We start from the raw sequence: 20742 nt of genomic DNA on the forward strand, positions 1-20742 counted from the left end.
GAGTTGTGTTCAATTGAATCATTTGTCAGAGGTTTAACAGAAAGCAGGCCTGTTCTGAGAAAACAAAGCCTGCTCTTTGGCCGTGACCAGTTTGGAGAAAGATATTTAGCCGTGTTTAAACTAATTAAATCCAACATCAAATGGAAACGTGAATTGTGTGAATACTAATCGATCTTAAATGCAATTGTCACAAATCGTATTAAATTGTTAAGGGCTGTGATCGTTCTACCTTCTCTTTCATCTTCTCGATCTTCTTCACAGAGCTGCGCCTCTGGTATTTGTCCTCCATTCGGATGCTGAAGACGGGTTCTCCCCTGCCGATCTGCTTCTCCTCTTGCTTCTCGGCCTCCTTCAGCTTGCTCTCGGCGCTGATGCTCTCCGAGTGGTACATGTGGTAGGTCTTCATCACCTGGAGACAAACAAAACAAGTGGCAATAAGCGGCAAAGAAAATATGTATTAAGGCATGTTTGTCAAGACTGGCAAGGGGCAACATCCTGAAACCGTGTCGTGTTAGTGTGAGTTTCAGGTGAGTTTCTGCGAAGGTCAAAGGTCAGAATAATCCATCTTCATAATCGAGGCCGACCTTTCATAACCCACAACTAAGGCTTCCATCCTTTGACCCGCTCATTCATCACAAATCGATTCACCTCATCTCACAGCAGGCAGTTCGTCTCTCCCTGAACCACAAACCAAAGACAGATTCTCTCCAGCGTTTTTATATGAGGCGCTCATACGACCGCAACCACCACGAATCACTGCAGCTGAATCTAACATGCTGCCTTCATTGATCTGTGCTTTGGGAAGAAATACACACAGGGAGAAGATTTTGGGTTGGCCCTCTGGTTGAGGTTATTAAGAGGGAGGTTGACGGCTCTTTAAAAAAGGGACAAATTAGCTCTTATCGTTCGCAGCCGAGACAAGTAAAGTCAAGTAAAAAGGGCTTAATTTATGTAATGTATTTATGCTTTATGTCTAAATAATTGTGTTGCATCTTGCATTCATTTCTGTTTAACATGTAGCATATGCTTTCTAAATATATCTAAATACAAATATCTCTTTTTGTGGAGGCTTTAATGACAAATAAATTGAACCCTTCTTCCCCTTGTGAAATCACACTGCAATTATTTGGTACTCGAGAAATGCTTTACCTCGATGGTGGACGGCTGATTAGAACTATTTCAGAAAGTTCTGAGTCATCATCTTCAGAGACAGAGTGTGAGCGCTACTCTTACAAACTCCACGAACCCATTAGAAAGTGACTCATTCCTTAAGTATCAGGCAAACCACGAAACACAAACAATGAGTTCTTGAAGAGAGCTGAGCGATTATAAAAGTCTGATTAACACTGGCTCACGTCGTCAGGAGAGCGGAGAACTGACACACATGTGGGGGCTCGGAGGGCAGTGCAGATGAGTCACTGGCTGTGGGAGGAATATTGAGTCCATGACGCTAACCTGGAGTCATCAGCAAGAGAGCTAATGGACCCTCACACATGCATACAAATGAACAATTAGCATTTACAGTATTATTAATCATTTTTTATGTAAATAAGTTTAAGGACTGCAGTAAAAAGTAGCATCTCCTCTCCCTATTATTTTCCCAAACACAATTCTGGAGATGGGTATGCAGGTATAAAACAGCGAAAAGCAGGTTCACTATCAAGAGAGTATAAATATAATATAAACTAATCGAGAGTTTACGAAGGTCACAAACGTATGGGTGTAGGAGAGAAGAGTAAAGGTGAAGGGGAAGAAAAAGAAAGCAGAGGAAGGACAGGAGATGAATTAACCATCTTTAAATCTTTCTAAATAATTATCCCAACATTGAAAACTGAGTTTCTTTGTATGTTTGTTAAGTAATCTCTGCTTTGGTATAGAGCTTCAATGCCGTAATGGCAGAAATGTATGTTTTCAGCCTCTTAAATACAGAGATTTCCTGCTTTTTCTGTTTCATTAGGTATTAAAGGTTTTGGACGGATGAAAAGTCAAACCCTTTCTAAAAATTAAATTGGTCTTCTGTAAAGATACATACTGAACTGAAAACAAAGGCTCAAAATATATTCAAACTCCCAGGAGAAGGCGACAATATAGAGCACCCTTAGTGTAACCTGGACTGAACCAACTCCAACAAACCTGTGTATGCATTACACTTGTCTGCACAAAACCTCAACTTCAGTACAAACAGGGACTCACCCATCTCAAAATCTAAACGTCTTTCCCCCAAACGGAGTTATTTCTGTAGGAGTGGAACAACAAAGTAAAGCCTGGTTTGTCTGGAGCACTTTGCCTTTGGTGGGGTTTGGCCAAACTGGAACCAGTTTAAAGATGGGTGACTGACCATGGGCTCTGTACTCCTCACTTACTGGTCTGGAGTCTGCCGCTGCTGTGTTTACTTTGGTGTTTCTTTTAGAGGGACATATTTAGAAACGGCGCAGACCTGTTATTTCATTGGCGGAGGCCGACATCGGTACTGTGGCTGTCTGATGCAATAGCTACTCAGTGTGTGTGTGAGAATATGTGTGTACGTGTGTGTCTTCCCACAGGGGCTAAACCAGGTCAAATCTGGAGTGTGGACTGTGGTGAAAGTGACACACATTGAGTTTGGAGTAACATGTTTGCTGTGTTTGGAGCAGCACGGCCATCGACTGGAAGTGTAACCGCTGTAATCCTATATAGTGAGTAACTGGAGACTGTAGAAGCAAACGGAGCTGCTTTTCACTACAGCTATTGGGAAGCGACAACAACTGCCTTGACTTGTATCTCCGGTGTACAATACCAGGCTACCACGATGATCAATGAGGAGGCTCAACACAATGCCATTGATCATTAGGGAGGAATGATTGAGTGGTAACACAAACACACACAGATTAACAGTATGGCTGAATTACTTTTTATTGCTCTTCTACTGTAATTGAACCTCTGATTCTGCTCCGGCAAGTAAAAAGATAGACCCATTGCTTAGACCAGTGTTCAAACTGTTCATACCGTCTAAGTCCATTTCAGTGTACACACTTTTTTGAAATAGACTCAATTGAGTGGCCTCTTTTGTTCATATTATATTTTGTTATTTTATCGTCACACGTACATTGTTTGAACTGCTTGTTCTAAGTAGCTATAGTTAACCAAACTAGTATTGTCCCTCGGGTAGCTTTGCTGTAGTTTAACTTCTTCCAGTGTTAAGTAATTGTTAGCTTGCAAATCAATGCTTTCAAAGTAGCTTCCCCAACACTGCCTAAAGTAGCTTATATGGCACTATAAACCCAATCACATACAAACAACATGGCCTCGACTCCATTCAGTCGTCCTGTCTAAGAATGCAGAGCATCTGATTGTCCTACATGTGTGATACATTAAACTAAGCTAGCAGGCTAGCAGGTCTGACTGGGGCAATTGAGGCAGTGGAATTAGCTATTGATTCATGATTTGAGTACCTTTCCCCATCAAGGTCAGAGCAACACGCAGACAACCACTTACAGCAGACACATTAGGAGAAGATGAAATGGCCTTCCTAGAAACTAGACTGCAATTATGCAGCTGGTTTGATGCAGAAGTTTGATGGTCTTGTGAAATGTTACTAAGCTCCCTGAGAAAATTCAACGTCTGGGTTCAAAGGTCTGCAGCCACGGCTACGTTTACCATTTTGTGTTTCTCAAAATATAAATGGTGAGTGCCCCTGTAATCCGCTGGTCTAAGGCGCATACCATGTAATCACAACATTCCTGATTCGATTCCGCCTGGGGACCGGGCTTCCTATCTGTCTCTGTCAACCTTTGAACGAAGGCAATGCCAAAAAGAAAGAATCTTTTTTTCACACGTTGCTATGTGGCTCCAACCACCTGGTGTGGCTTTGCATGAATTTGTTTTGAAGAGCAAGAAAACTAAGCTGAGTCATTAAAACAGAGAATATGAAAACTAAGGAGTTGAGCAAACATGATGTTGAATATGAAGTTTGAATATCCAGTTGAGTTGAGTAGAAAAGATCGTGTTGTGTTGAAACATAGATGAGACAGACCTTCCCTACGGTTTGAGTACGAGTTGTCTATTTGCTTAAATGTTTAATATGTAATTAGTCATCTCCAAGCTAAAGGGTGAAAGACTCCGAGCTGTTACAAATAGTTAGAAGTTAGTTAGCTCACTGCCAGTCTCAAACACAGCAAAGACCAATGTACTTGCATTAGTAAAGACAAAAGAAAGGGCAGTCAGTATAACTTACTGTGTACAGCTCATTAAGGACCTTCATTAAGTCTTCCTGGAGCTGAAAGGCTATTTCCTTGCTCTGAAAAAGAAACACAGAAGAACAAACAATGAGACCATTACAACAAATCAGTAAATTGTAACAATTAAATAGACAAAAAGAGTTTTCCCTTTATAACCATTTTGTCAGTACTGTCTGCATTGGTGAATCTCCATTATAAACACTGCAGCAACTTCTTCTATTGAACTAAAACTTGACAAGTCTGTTTACTGTAGGTTTCATGGGAATGGTGGACAAAGAACAGACATTGACCCGTGGTTTGAATGGTACAAATACAAAACAGAACAGTGGATTTATCACCCTGCGTCAAATACAGGGTTTCTGAGTGAAAGCGGTATCAATGTCACAACGGCCTTTCCACTCAAATCGTCAAACACCGCTCGAGTTTCACCGTCCACATGCTCAACGCATTATCTGGCTTCTACGCCTCAACGTAAAAGATTTTTCCAAAATATGTTAACTCAATCAGCCATGCCGCAAGGCTGACTCAGTAATACAATCTCACACACACACGCCCACATTAATGCACCTCACGGTTGTGGGATACAGTTTAACAGTGATGCTGTGATGGATTTAGAGGAGCTTTCACTATTAATTTGACTGTGGAGCGCCCACATTTCCTTCACACCGACTCACATACTGTATCACATGTTTATGAGATTATGAGTCATGACAATAAGTGTTTGATCTCTCTACTACAGTTGGTGCTACGGTCTGCTACCTGGATGATGTTACAGCCTCGGCTCGCACTCCAGGTCTTTCTCTAACCCAATTATCCTCAGACAAATCTCATTCTGGGAGCCTCTTCTAGCAAAATGCTATAAGAGGGTTATGCGAGGGTATTGAAGAACCTAGTGTAGTGGGAAAGAGTGGTGATGTACTTCTGATCAAGAATTGAGTGCAATGCATTTTAAAGGGCAAAATGCTACTAAAGAAATAAAGTTTTTGACCAATAGTAGTGCTATGGAGAACACTGCACACTAGCAAACTTGGATGTAAACAATGCAGATTTTAAAATATGATAATAATATAATAGATTAATAAATATTAATAATGGTTTAAGTGTATGGCAACCAGAATGTGAGAGCAATCCATCTGCTGGGATTATCTAAAGGGTCAAATACGTTGCGTGCATTAGGTTGTTTATGGCAGTGATACCCTACACATTGAACAATGTACGGGATTTTCTGATTTGGGATTAGATAAATCAAACACGCACTCCGTTGCCTTGCACACAGGTGGCCTCCGGTGCTGGCAACAGGTAAGAGGCTCTATTGAGGTCACACACCTCATTGATCCATGTTTGTTCTGACGCACAGTGACAACAACGCAAACTCTCACACCTGATCTTCACAAGTTGCTCACAGGTGAAGCTGCACAATGTACAAGGATATGAATAGCCAGCAAAGAGGCTTACACTCAGTTACCGGCTGCCTTGCTGGTGTCTGAAATTAAAAAAGTGTCGTGCTGGGTGACTGGCCGATTGGCAACATCTTCCCAACCTTCGCAACCACTTTGTAGCTCTCACCTAAATAGAGTGCAAACAGTCTGTAAGCCTGGATAACCAGAGCTTTACAAGCACCAAACTTGGCGAGTCAAACTCAGGCATGTTTGAGAGTGTAGTTAAGGGATTGGAAAGGTCTTGAGTTTTTGGAAAATTACAGGATAATCTGGTCCTTGAGTTTATAGTAGATCTGTAATTGTACCTGGCAAAACATGACCGTACAACGTTTTAAGAAAACTGCTAATCAATTGTAGATCCTTGCATATACAATATCATAAAGGCACAGGCCTTCTCCGCTGGGAAAACCCATTAGCAATTGTCAGTTCAGAGGACAGAACCTTTGACTGTCCGTCACATCTAACCCTCGTCAGCTCTTCTCCATTGAGAAGACTGGGAAGTGATCCAGAGCTCAATGAAAAGCCTTCTCAGGGATCACATGAGCTGCGAAAGTGTGTGTGTGAGAGAAGACAGAGATAAAAGTAAAAGGGCATTACATTCAAGACCTGTTCAGTAATGCTTTTCATAACTCTGTGAAACAATCTCCTTCAAAGTGTCGCTAAATGCAACACACACACTCACACACACACACACACACACACACTCACACACACACACAGTATAACTCCAATTACAAGAAATAAGGGCTGCTCACTAAATGCTGTGTTGATTTGATTTAATGTGCAGAACTTACCCCCTTTCATTTTAAAGGAATCTCAGTTAGGGGGGTTTCCAATTTGGTCTAATTCATTAAAAAGATCATAACATCTGTATTGCAACCACATTAGAAAGATGAAACAACCTCAGAGAGGAGCCTTTGGGGAGTGGTGGGTTTCACGTTGCCACTGACATTAATCATGGAACAGAGATGGCAGTTGTACACCCTGTGGGCCGGGCCTGTGCGTGTGTGGTGCTCAGCATAGATCTGAGTGCCTTGTCACTATAACACGGTCACACAGTTAACGTACACAGTAGAAACTTTGACAAGGCGTTAGCTGATGCGTTTCATAAATACATGCTTTGATCAAATGACATAGATCCTTTCATTTAAATGTCAAAATAATAGTTAGGGAAATAACTATTATTTGTTTGATTACGAGAGTGAGATGAGAAGATCAACACAAGTCTTGTGTTTATGCATCGACTACAGAGCTTAGCATATAGACTAGAAACAGCTAGCCTGGCTTTGCCCAACGACGGACAGCTCTTATGGTGTTGTTTTTTCACAACGTATCGTGTTTGTTTAACCCACACATGATCAGAAATGTAAAGAAAAGAAGCCAATTTGTGTTTTTTAAGTCGAGTTACATGTTTACAGTTAATCCATCAGCAGTTCTATGCACTGTCTCTGGCTATGGCACAGCTTGCCAGATACAGCCATTGAGCACAGTTTTTGGTTTCAGCAAAAAAAAAGGCACAATAGTATCAAACTTGGCAACATCACTGTGAGAAAAAAGACTTTGGGAGGCTGTTCACATTCACTGCAACCAGCTTTTGATCGGCAAAACTCCCTGTAAACCACAGACCGACATTTTCACATTTCTGTTTATTAACAGCTATTAACCATAGGCATATTCTTTTTTAACTTTTGACAGGACAAAGCTAGCCGGTGCCCTTACTTCTAGTCTTTATTCCTAACTAGGCTAACCACATCCTGGCTACCGCTCCGTACTTTAAGCACAGACATAGGATTAAAATGGATCATTTCATCTCACTCTCCATAAACTCCTAAACTCTTCCTTTAAGATGCATATGTACCATCACCATGTGTGAACACCTGGGGCAGGCTTCATCTCAGTTCTACATGCACGATAGGACTTTTTTACGGCACACATTTTGACTTAACATAGTAGGAGAAACACAGGTGTTACTAATGAATGATGGCTCTGTTCTATGCAAGTGTCCCTTAACGCCATGACATTGTGACAGTGAGTCAGCATGCAAGATACCAGGACACTGAAACAGCTAAATGGAATTATAAATCATTCATTTGATCATTTACACCGGTGCTTTTCCTACTGTGATACGCCAATGTGTGGTGTGAAAAGGGCTTACTGCAAGATAAACACCATCCAGCACATGCTTTGCCTGAGAAAAAGTTCAAAACGGCTTCAAGCGTTGGGATCTCCACCGTGTAGCTGCAGCCACAGAACGTGACTTCCATAAATAAAACAGTGCAGAGTAAAACAAAGAGATGGTTGTATGAATAATGAAAACTAACTACATGCGATAAGATCTATCCAAGCATAAAAGAAGAGAGGTCCAATATTTGACTTGTGTATTCAAACAAACAAAAATGTCAAAAGTGGGGTGTTTCCAAGATAATTTGTGGCTGTGGCTTGTTTTTAAAAGTGACTGCAATGCAGCACTGCAGAAAATAAACGCACATGGCAAACGGGTCAACCAGAGGATGTTGACGAAGACGCCAGGGCTACTCCGCTCTTCCACTGCACAGCATGAGACCTGAACATACAAGAAAATAAAAACCCAGGTCTTTGATGTGCTGGAAGGATGACAACAGTGCAGCTGTCTCCTCGAAGCTGTGAGGGAGGCCACGTAACATGGGGGACTTCTCTGTTGTTTGTGCTTCGTTACTGAAGCTCTGCTGAGATCAAAGGCTCAGGGAAGCTTTAATTAGAGGGCGAGCGGTGTCTCGGGTCTCCAATGAACCGGGACCTCCCATCAGTCTGCCGTTTGTCTGCACAATGTCACCTGGATCCACTGAGAAACTGCATTACAAACTTTAAAGTTTCCATCACACAATGTGGATTCCACAGCAAGTATTTAAGTATTTAGTATTTAAAGACCACGCCCCCATACAATCAGATGAAACCACAACCATTAAGAGATGTTAATTACTTTGAGAACAAATGAAAGGAGCCTCGCTTTTACTTTTTTTTAATCTAAAGGGTTAGATTGTCAGGTTTTTAAGTTAAGTGGAGCAAAAAAAAAAGGAAATAAAAAGAGGAGGAAAATAAACAGAAAAAAGTCGCACACACTTTAACTGACACAAAGGCGCTCCTCTGAAGAAAAGCCACTTTGTAATTTTGGCCTGTGGTGAGTTCATGTGACTCCTGCAACATAGGAGCTCATAATCTTCTAGGGAGTTGTCGTCTTTGTGGTGAAAAAGGCAGCAGAGGCCCGGTTTCAGCCATGAAGCCACAGTCCTCAGACGGGAGAGTAAAGGCATACTGATCTGAAACTGTGGTGAGCGAGGTTCCTCTGTATTACTCTAATTCACAAAACTAAACCACAGGAGCCCGACAGAGTTTCCTCCCATCAAACGCAAAGATGTATATATACCGTATGTATCCTGTATATCATGCAACTAAACATACTTTGTTGTCAAATGAATAGGCTAATTGAAAGTGAAATAATGTTCATGTCACATGACTGGAGACACTGCTGTCCCATCTGACCACCGTGAACAATCTGGATTGTGTTAGTTGCGAGTTCAAACCTCTGTTTTGTTGATCAAAGAAAAGTCACATCTGACCTCTTCTAGTAGAGGTCAAACATCAGTACAGTAGAAAGTGAAAAAGAGCGAGGGCGGTTTGAAGCAGTTAAAAGGAGACTTCGCGGGCATAAAGGAGACAAGCTGCAGGCTACATTCACAGTGTTTGGAACTGGAAACTGTATTCACTAATGGAAGTGCATTTGTGTTAAATGTGCTACTTGAAGACCTGAAATATTACCTCATACCTAGTGTAACATTACAAACAAAAAGATTTCCCAGTTACAGTTGTCCCTGGATTTTATGACCAGCATGTGTGTATGAACGAGTGTATAAGCGCTCCCTTTAGAAGTGCCCTGACACTCATATTTAGCTTTAGTGTGATCACAGCCCATATGTTGTCCACTCTCACCTTCTTGAGTAGCCGTGTGGAGTCCTCACTGATCTGCATGAACCTCATGATGACGTTGTTGAGGTAGATGTCGCTCAGTGTGGCGTGGTCCTTACTCTCCCTCCTCACCTGGTTCAGAAGCAGGTACCAACAGTTGACTGGGGACAGCAGGTTCTGGTCTTTCCTAAATGAAGCAGGGGAACAGAAGTCAGTGGTCATATCAGCTTGCCCCCACAAAAAGTGGAAAATGAATATCCTGCTGTAATTTACAACATGTCACTAAGTAAGGATTACAAAGATGAAGGCTCACTGTTCAGGAAAGAATCGGTTCTGAAGGATCTTTTGATGACTCAGCATTTTCTTCTCTGTTAAGTCTCATGTGTAATGCGATAATAAACAAGAACACACGGCTGAAAACCCACTCCATAGTACAAATACCCGGATGGGGTTATTTTCCTGTGTGTCTGTATCCATGTCAATGTCTCAGCCCAAATTCTTCTTTAGACAATATTTGTCATTTTCACAAGGAGACTGTGGCAGTTCCTCGACTAACGGGATGTCTACAAGCACCTCGAGTGCACCAGGGCCCGTTACAAAAGCAGAAGCGAGATGCGTCATCAGCCTCCCTTGGCGTTAAATGTCCCATATACGGCTGGTTCTGGGTCTAATAAAGCTCTCTATATATTACATGGACTACCCAGTTGAGTTGGAAATACTTTGTATTAGTGACATTTCTAGGGCAGAGCTCTTGCAATGCTCTTAGCCAAGCTGACTTCCTACAACCAGGGAAGAGTGCGCCACAGGCTTTAAATACACTTAGTGGAATGACGTCGGAGAAGCCATGCATGTATTTTAAGTGAAGTTGAAAAGTAGAATTACGTATGAACTGTGACAGCAGAAGACAGACAAGCAAGGGAAGAGAAGAGACAGCAAAGGGGAAAGATAGAGATCAGAGTGCAAAAAAAAAAAGAGTGTAATAGTGGAGCCTGAGAGCTGTTTCCTGTGCTGTGTGCCGGCTGCTTCCAAGCTAACTGTAGGACATTGTCCAGGCCAGAGCAAGCTGGGGCCCTGCATAAGCACTGGCCTGCAGGCTGACTTCCTCTGGGTTAACCTATAACATTCCTCCTGCCTGCTAAGAGCAGCACAGAATATGAATGTGTATTTGAGGGAGGATTTAAGGTTGGGTCTGGGTTCAAGTCTTACAGGAACCATATGTAGACTCGCCTCTGCTCTCCCCTCACAATGTTAGTTTGCAAAGACCGATAGCACTTGTCAACACAACAGGTGAAACTCTGCACTGTTAAGTGACCCGGCCCTGAACTAGCATTCAGCCCTGGCACAACATCTGCTGCAAGAGCAAAACAACAAAGCATTTCTCTAAATGAAATACTGATACAAACATTCCAACCAGTTGAAATGTTCCCTGAGACTCTGCAAAAACAGGAAGCAAACTTCATTTGATAAAGGCAGAGCCAAACACGCTGACATGAAAAACATCCGAGAGCATTCGAGAGCACAGTGGTTTGTGAAAAAAAAAACTGATTTAGCTAAAAGATGAGGGGTGTGTTGATGCCACATGCCTGGGCTACAGGACACGTGCAAAAGGAAGAGAAAACTAGAAAAAGAGAAAAATAAGTGAAGCGGTCCCAGAGCTACAGCATCACACACTCACACACACACACACACACACACACTGTCAAAGAGCAATTATCTAGCATTAATCTTTTCTGCATTATGTATCAGCAGAGTGCAAAACTTCCATTTTGTGGCACTGAATCTAGATATGTAAAGACAGCACGTGAGCGCCCATGTGTATGTGTTTATTAATTCATACTCACTTTTGCATGTGCAGATACATAATGTCCGGGAGCCAATGACATGAAGCTGGACATTGCACATCATGAGCCTCTTGCAAAAGTGTATAAAATAACCTTCTACATTTCTAAAGCAGTCAAGTGTTTTGGCTCGAGTCCGCCGTCCCGCTGTGACCAGTTGTGAAGAAATGAAGATCATTTGATTGGGGATGCAAAACAGCTCAAGTGAAAGCGGACGAAATGCAGGATTAGCCAGAGAATTTTCAATCAGGACTTGAACTGCTTTCTCCTCTTTGCTTCAGCCCACCTTATTGCTCAGAGCACAGCAGGACTCTGCATTGTGAAAAGAATGACCTAATTCAGCATAAGTACATGCACAGGTCTTATAGCAATTCAGTATGTCACACAATAGACAGACCACAAAAGGAGCTCCATTCCTTCACATGAGGTTACTTTGTATTTTAAATAAAGAATAAAATAAAGCAAAATTATGCAACACAGTGGAGCTAGCGAAATGACATGAAGGAAGTCATTGATGTACTAAGAGTTCCGATGAACACATCAACAGTTCTTAAAGTACCGTGTATGTTTGTTATTGGGCTGACCTACTAAATCAAACTGGAGGCAATGAAAAGAGGACAGAGCGAGAAAACAAGGGGAGGAGACCGACACAGGCAGTGACGACAAAATACCCTCTTAGGTTGCTTACTCCACATAAAAGGCAGGAAAATCTCTCAATGTCATCATTTCCACCTCAGCCAGGACAGGAACTGGGTCAGACAGACTCACAGACAGATAGGCGGGAGCCTGAGGGGCTAAAACACAGGTGTGAAAGTGGAAACCAACTGTCCGCAACAGGCAGGGAGGGGGACAAGTGAACAAATAACTCATGAGCAACTTACTGGCTCCGTTCAATGTATGTTTATGTGTGTGATCTGCCAATTATGCAGTCTAAATGCAGGAGTCACCGAGTCAACATCAACATGCTTGCACTCTCATACAGGAGCAGGATGCTGACAATGAAGGATCATTACCACTACAGTATGCAGGGTATTGAAATAGGAGCCCTTATCAGCATCAGAGACAAAAAGGCAAAGTCCTCTAGTGTCAAGCTGATAACATCTTTCATTAATGAACCGCGGCGGCGGCCTTTATAGCTGCAGCACAGTGACTGCCGTTCACCAAAGTGATCACTGCAAGTCCCATTTGGACCAAGCCTATCATGAAAAGGAAGGGTCAAGTTTGAAATGTAAAAGCATGCAACAGGGTGCCAAAGTCTCATTAAGAATTCTAGTCTGTTAACAATAAATGGTGATAAACTTTATTCAACTTTATTCTTTCCGCCTCAAGCTGAATGCGCTGCCGATAGTAATGTCTTGTAATATATGCAGCATGCAGCGGCAGCATGTTCTACACCTTCTATTTATCTTCACAGACAAAGAGAGGAAGTCCCTTAACCAGACACTTAATTCTGGATAAAAGCCGCCTATTTAAGATGATCCCAGCTGTGGCTTTGGCAATATAAATAATTCAATGATTCCTCTGCTCACCATCTCCATGTCCCTCCCTGAACAAACTTTGCATAATACAGTATCTGGCTGTGTGCATGTGTGTACAAGTGTGTGTTTAAGAAAGAGCGAGAGAGATGGAGGAGAATGTTTGCCCATATTTGTTTGTGTGTGTGTGTGTGTGTGTGTGTGTGTGTGTGTGTGTGTGTGTGTGTGTGTGTATGTGTGTGTGTGTGTGTGTGTGTGTGTGTGTGTTCTGCAAACAGCCGCTGAAACGCAAATGGACGAGGCAGTCGGGGTGAATGGTTCTCCCACAGACTGTTGCTGTGGGCAGACCGTGATGTGTGTCTGTTGTTTTTGTTTTCTCACAGGAAGGAAAAAGGGAAGACACTAGTAGAATTGTACTTTACTGTCATTAACACCCTTATATGGTACATATAATCTCTTCATATGTAATTCACAAGGCGAGGAACAAAGTTTGATGTCATTTTAGTTGATATCGTGTTACACAATCACAGAAGCTGGATGTCTTTGCAGCAGTTTTCATTTTCAGCATGTAAAGCAAACCTGCAGGGGAACAAACAGCAGCAGCTTCTGAATGTGGCAGATACACTAGTGTGTTTACACTGGGCATATAATCACAGACCATAATGCCAATAAGAAAATAAATAAACCTTCTGCACTGTTACCTTTTCATGTCATAATTAACAAATAAGTATTCTTACGATCACCATTCCGAAACAACTATTATTTGTTATTAAAAGGGACATTTATTTCTCACTGGACTATTTTAACAGGCCATCCCTCAAAATATGAATCCGTTTGTTTATCTCTTTAAACAAGAATAAGAATATGCGTGTTGAATCCATCCATCTTTATTTCAGAGTTGATATCATCTATATTCCACTGCTGGCTTGCCACCAGTTTTGTCAGACTCAGAAGTACAGCTCAACAGAGGGCACTTCACCTGAAGCAAGATGGATTCCTCTTCAGCAGTGAGCTGACGCAATACTCCCACAGGTGCCTCTAACTTTATCTCACTCTTGTAGAGGATTCTATGCTGAAGTCCTACTGTGCCAAAACCCAAGTAGCCTACTTCAACATACACTCCATCATAATGGTTGCATTCTGGGTTTTTTTAACAGGTCAAAATTGCTGAGAAAACATCTCATTCAAACAACTGTATTCATTAAAGTTTCTTGCCAAAACCAAAATTTCAAGATTACACTTAAGGATAACGTTATACCTTCACCAGAACTCATTCTTACTGAATAGAGCTCGAACGCACCACAATGCAAGTCCTCCTTACCAGCTGCTAACGGCTAACGGTTAACGGCTAACACTAACTAGCTCTCCTCCTGCCAATTTCAACACGGATTTGTGTTGTTCCCGATGCAGCACGATCAAGGAAAGAATATGATGCGTCCTTTAGACGCGTCAATACTCAGTTTAATATTCCTTTTGGATTTTAAAGCATCGACGGAACGTCCCCTGTATGTGCAGTACATGTGGTACCTGCAGTACTGAAGAAAACGAGTAGGCAACAGTTATGTTTTCACAATGTTGGCATTGACTTGGTGACGAAGTATCGATTCTCGTGACATCCCTACCAGAGGTTGCCGCTTGCTCCAGAGCAGGGGTCACCAACCTTTTTGATACTGAGAGCTACTTCAAGGGTACTGAATAATACGAAGGGCTACTTGTTTGATACAAACTTCCTGAATAACATAGTTGCACGGTTCACCTTTAATGATAATATTATCATTAATAATAATAATAATAATAATAATCATAATAAATATTCATATATGTGAAGAGACAGTCTGATCACATGTTAATGTTAATTATTCCTTAATAATAGAGATCACATCAGAACCTTTCTTCTCGTCTTAGAACAGTGTTTTCAATAACCATCATTGCCCCTTTCAAGACCTCTCCGTCCGAAGAGGCTTTCTTGTACTTTAATAAAAATGAAGCTTCCTTTGCTTTCCGTGACTTGTTCCCCGGCCTGGTGAAAAGAGATGCTGCCGTCCAAAGCTGCCTTTAACTCCCGGCTGGTTCTGCCCGCAGTGCTGCAGGTGGTAGTTAGTTAGTTAGTTAGTTAGCATGGTAGCTTCTGTGGCACGTACCGAAGTGTCTCCACAATGTGCCGCTTTGCCGTCGCCCCGCTAATGAGACAAACATACTTTTCTTTCACTGTTGTAAATCATAACTATTCCTCCCAATCATTGTGAAAATAGTTTGTTTTCTTTCGCTTTTCTGCCACGTTTAGCGTAATAAACGCACCTAGCGCCCCATCGTAGCTCCCGCTAGCTTGTCTCAGCGACAAGGGAATTCTATATTCAATATTGTCATTTTAAAATAAAGAATAATTCAAGTGTTATTGATTAAAAAAAAAAAAAAACAGCAAAACAATTAAATATTTTTTTAGACGGAGCTCCATGGTGACCAGTGCTATTTTTAGAACATGCTCTGCAGGCGACTCACGTAGTCCCTGCGGGCGACCAAGTGCCCGCGCGGGCACCGCGTTGGCTACCCCTGCAGAGGGACAAACAAACTAAATGTGACACATTGTGTAAATGAATGCTGTCTTGCCTGTTAGAATGACATCTTATCATCTTGTCTCAACATCAGTTATGTAAACCAGATTAAAATATGCAGCCCCACTGACAGCTCCAGAGCGGTGGGCCCCTTTTGAACTCCGCTTGTCCAGACTAATTACCCACAGACTTAGCAGCACATTTTAATGCTACTTTAACATTTTTCAGCTCCGCCAAGCTGACCTGTCATATGACTATTGGTTTAATTCTACAGACAGAATGAAAACGCATTTATTTCACACCACAAGACTGTCCAATGAAAACAACAGAGAGAATATGGAGAGCACAGAAGCCTTACTGTACGCGTGCTGTTTATGTGAACACAAAAAATACAGTCCAAGTGATTTAAAACCCACAGGAAGGTTATTCAGACATCTTGTATTTACTTAAGAAATATGCTCCTTGAATGTTTACCCTGTGAATGAAGTGACCAGACTGTACATCACGCGATGAAAACCACAGAGTGACATACCAGAGTCCCTTCACCAGTCACAGACATGGGCACACACAGCTGCTACAGCCATTGAAGCTTCAGACAGAGCGCGGTGGCTATGTGCAGACGGCGAGGACAAACATACGTTTTATTTTCGTTTCCCACCACAAGTTCAAACAATATGCTAATGTCTGCTTTTTCCATGAGCAGACTCCTAACAGTGTAATAAGGCCAACATCTACAGCAGGCTTAACTGTGTCAAGATCCTTAAAAAGGCTCGGAGTCAAACTGTGATGCCCCATAAAGATAGAAGGCGGGAGGTGGTGAGGGAGGGAGACACGCTTCCTCTAAACAGTTTGGTATAAGATCTCATTTGATTAGATCTTTTTTCATGTGCCTCTGCCAGGTTAACTCTCTATGAGATGAAGACCAAATTAAATTCAATGTTTAGTATATTCTTCCACTTCTTATACTTTTTCTTTTTAATGACACAGTGACAGTGTTCAATTATTAATAAGTAGCGCGTGGAATCAAAACTAAATACTCAGTAATTAGTATTTCAGTATTGGCCAAAATATGTTCCTATAAAAAAAAGGTATCAACATTTACATATACATAAAAAGATATTGAACTTGAAAAGCTGTTGTTTTGGTGTTGAAACTTTGTGATTTTCAATAGAGATCAGAAAGATGTCAAAAAGAAAGCGTCAATTCTCCCCAGAAAAAGTTTCCTGCACAGTACAAACTGTACAATAAAGTACTGTATTGTATTGTGGCGAAACGAAAAGTCAGGATAGATTATTCATGAAGCTCCCCAGATACGTTAGTGTGACAGTATGGGCTAAAACCACAGGCGTTAACGTAAACATTGCATAATGTGAAACAAAGCAATAGTTTTGTATAGATAAATCTACTATGCTAGAGAGGTAAAGACAGGACTAAGGACAGGAGGCTGTCTAGCACTAGAATTTCAGAGGGCCTTTGAGATTGATTGAAAGATAAATGTCAGAAATAAAAAAATCACCACTGAGCTGCTCTTTGGGGGCTTTGATTAAGAAATGAAGATTGATAAAGCTCATTTGCATAATAATCCAATCAGAACACAGAGATGCCATCAACATTACATTACAATCCAGTATGACTTTCATCTGGTCGCCACAATAAAAGAAACAGCAGACTAAGAATGACAATCATTCTGATAAACAAAGAGTATTCTGTGGCCCATAAATGAACGCAGATGACATAAACACAGACAAACACTAAGACAGCGTTTCCTTACTTGTACTGCTGGTGATCCTTGGTGCTGCGGGTCTTTGCCATAAAGCGTTCGGCCAGTTTCTCCAGGTTTCTGGAGTATTCCATCTCAATCTCTGCCTTCTTCCTGAAGAAGTCCTGCAGGTCCTGCAGCAGCTGGACCCTCATCTCCGTCTGCTGGTCCAGACATTTCTGCTGCTCCACCAACTGGGCCCGGATCTCTGAGGAGAACAAATATATTAGGATGGAGCCAGAACCTGAAGGCTAAAAAACGAGTATAATTGCAACAGTTACAGATACTCTTAAAACATGATCACTGTTCTTGCAATTTCAACACTCTTTCAAATGTTAACTATTAAAGTGCACAACCCAGATATACAAATCAGAATGCAAACATTATGCATCTAAAATCCATCGAAAAGAAGCCAAACAAAGAATCAGCAAGACGTGTGGGCCGAGTTACAGCACAGCATATACACATACATACATATACACATCAGTGCAACAGAACAGCCCAATGCAGCTTATCATCCTTTAGTCATATGTCTGAATGCTTGTAGAGATGAGAGGTTGGCAAAACAGGTCTCAGGTGTTTCATTAAGACTGCAAATATCTCTCTCTCACACACACACACACACACACACACACACACACACACACACACACACACACACACACACACACACACACACACACACACACACACACACACACACACACACACACACACACACACACACACCTAAAATCCCATGCCACTTATAAAAGCAGAGGGGCGACAGCAGGCCTCACTAAAAACAAGTTGTGTGTGCAGGTAAATTACCCTCTGAGGTCCTTTCTGAGGAATCACACCTGTCGGAGTGCCCCTCATTTAAATTAACATCCTCAGCTGACAATTGGAACAAACACACACACACACGCACATGCACAGACACACACCTCCGTGCGCCCTCTCCGGCCAGGTCCACCATGTATAATGGATCTCTCCTAATGGAAGATGTCCTGGGCCAGACATCTTCAGCAGAGGAAACAGATTAATGAGATGATTTAGAGCCACATGGACACCAATAGAGAAGGGCTCAGATACATCCTTCATATTAAAGTTAAAAAACACTAAGGCTTCACAAATGGTTTATACTACTCACAGTGCCGTTATAAAGAGGCTAATGCTTTTAAGGTACTTACTGGCTGCTTCTTGGCACACAGACAAAATATGGAAAATAACGATAATAAGATCCACTGAACAGGATGAGGGTAATTGTTTCAGGGCCAAGTTTAATGTGCATTGTATTGTGCCCACATCAATGAAGGGTTCTCATATATGTGTATATGCTTTCTTAGGCATTGATCACTTTCCTTAAGAGAAAAACATCCCAGTGCTTTTACAGTTAACTGTTTATCTGACACGAGTGGAGGGCTTCAGAGAAACAAACACTGTATTTAATGGAGGCATAACGCAGTCTTCTAGCTCCTTAGTAGCAGCTATAACTAATTAACAGTTTTCTGAAAGTATCTGTATCAATTTTGTAATTCATCGTTTGTCCTGTTTAGTGTATGTCAGACCCTGACAGGGAGGTCCGACTGGCTTTTATGGCTGTATGGCTATAATTTGGGCACTGCCTATTTTTCCTCCTTTGGTGACTAAGATCTGTCGCTGTGTAGCTATCTCTGTAATTTGAATTGATTGCAACATTAGAAATCTTTTTTGTGTGCATTTGCTCCTATAAATGTGTACCTATCTGTTTGTGGCAAAAACACTCAGTCTGACCACCTACTGAGCTGTAAAGATTAAGGAAAACATGTTTCTGTTTATTTCCATATTTTGTCTTCAACAGTACTTGAACTAGAGACTAAGCTAAACCAGAGCTAGGGGAACAGCAACCGTAAACTGCATGCGCGGCCAACCTGCTGCTTAATGAATGCTCTCATTAATATGAAAGTAAAGTGGACTGAAACAAAGATAAGTATTTGACAAGACAATTAGACAGCAACAAATGCCTTTGTGAAAAAAGCCTAAAGATCCCTAAGAGCCTTTATGGGATACCATCAATAGTTCAGTACGTCAAGATACTTGATGGCCAATCAACTGCTGACTCAATTAGAAAGCTTCCGGTCAAAGAGGGGTGAGAGCTATATCTTTAATGCAGTAATCAAATTACCAAAAGGCTCCGCTTCATCCATCAGTATTAAGTCTTCTCACAATCTTGATAAGTTATACATGTTTGCCTGTTTGAAACGGTTGATTATTTTTTGCATTTACAAGTAGCAGCTTCTTCCTTCTGGCACCCGCAAGGAAATAAACCACTTAGACAGAGACAGACTGGACACAAGGGAGGCGTTTCAGCTATACTTAATCCGAATGAATGCTTATCACAGCAGTTAAACTCAAACAAAGTGAACTACGGACATCATTAACGTGGACCATGGGATTTCAACAGCAAAGCAGAAGCTGGACTACAATCAAGAACTCAAAACATCAACATTAGGAACACCATGCCATTGACAAAACTGGGAGACCACCGATGAGCACTATGAAGGAGGTTGGTTTTAAATGCGACTGCATTAAAGTCCACCAGGCCTTTTTGATGAATGGGTAAACTTTGCAATTGCTTCCATCTCCAGAGGATGTGGGGATTAAAACAAAGCTACCATGGCACTGACACAAAGGAGCGTACTGGATCATTTAACACAATTACATTCATGACTGCACACGGAAACTCATTAAATCATTCATTTTCCAAGTCAAACACTGGCTGAAGCTGTAGTATGGAAGAATTAATGTTAAAAGGCAACCACCTGTCAGAGAAAATTACATGTTTGGCACTTCCTGAAACTAGGATGGGGTATGAAACTCACTTTTTTAGTTTAAGAAAATTGAGCTGTGACAACAGAGTCAAAACAGGGTCATAACCACAGTAAGGCAGATACATTTGAAAATGCATCTTTTTCTCTCTATTTGTGCCTTCCTTCCATACTAAGATGGTGTTTTAACTCAAAATCACTGCTTTCCAAACTGCTTTCCATATGCCTGCGCCTCATGCTACTCAGCAGGCAACTTTCTGTCGCCTACAATTCTTCAACTTCAATATAGTGAATCACACAGCCGTTGTAATCCATCTGTCTTTTGTTAGATGAATCTAAAATAGGGATTCAATCAATGGTTACATTACAGCCGCTGAAGAATTACTGATCGTCTTGGTAAACAAGTATAATTTAAAAGCAATGATCGAATCACGACGTATACTTGTTCAGTTCCAGATACTGGAAAATATATAGTGCGTCAATGAGGACAACTAAATTGTGTGACTAAAATGTGATAAAAAACAGTGATCATTGATTATTAGTACAACATGTTTAGTGACAATAATAATGGAAGTTTAATCTGCAAAGACCAAACTGAGTAAACTGGAATTATGCTTTACCGAAGATATAGATAAATGACCTTGCGAACCTAGCCAAGAGGAGTGTTAAGGGTACCTAACTGTAGGTCACATAGGAGCTGACGCGATCATCTCCGTAAATCTCAAAAGTGT

General features: G+C 41.4%; 1 protein-coding gene across 4 annotated transcripts in view; it reads right to left on the minus strand.

The window, feature by feature from the left end:
• srgap1a (SLIT-ROBO Rho GTPase activating protein 1a) overlaps positions 1 to 20742 on the minus strand; it is an 80167-nt gene that overhangs the window by 32641 nt on the left and 26784 nt on the right. For 3 of the 4 annotated variants that reach the window (XM_029433451.1, XM_029433450.1, XM_029433454.1), the window contains exons 2-7: positions 18149 to 18224; positions 18033 to 18061; positions 17235 to 17430; positions 9623 to 9785; positions 4214 to 4276; positions 230 to 409 (exon numbers count right to left, since the gene is read on the minus strand). In XM_029433451.1, coding sequence (XP_029289311.1) covers positions 230 to 409; positions 4214 to 4276; positions 9623 to 9785; positions 17235 to 17430; positions 18033 to 18061; positions 18149 to 18224 — 707 coding nt within the window. The remainder of the gene's footprint in view (positions 1 to 229; positions 410 to 4213; positions 4277 to 9622; positions 9786 to 17234; positions 17431 to 18032; positions 18062 to 18148; positions 18225 to 20742) is intronic. The other variant, XM_029433453.1, reaches the window with a different exon arrangement.

Source organism: Cottoperca gobio, chromosome 6 (genome assembly GCF_900634415.1).
Source record: "Cottoperca gobio chromosome 6, fCotGob3.1, whole genome shotgun sequence".
Taxonomy (NCBI): Eukaryota; Metazoa; Chordata; class Actinopteri; order Perciformes; family Bovichtidae; genus Cottoperca; species Cottoperca gobio.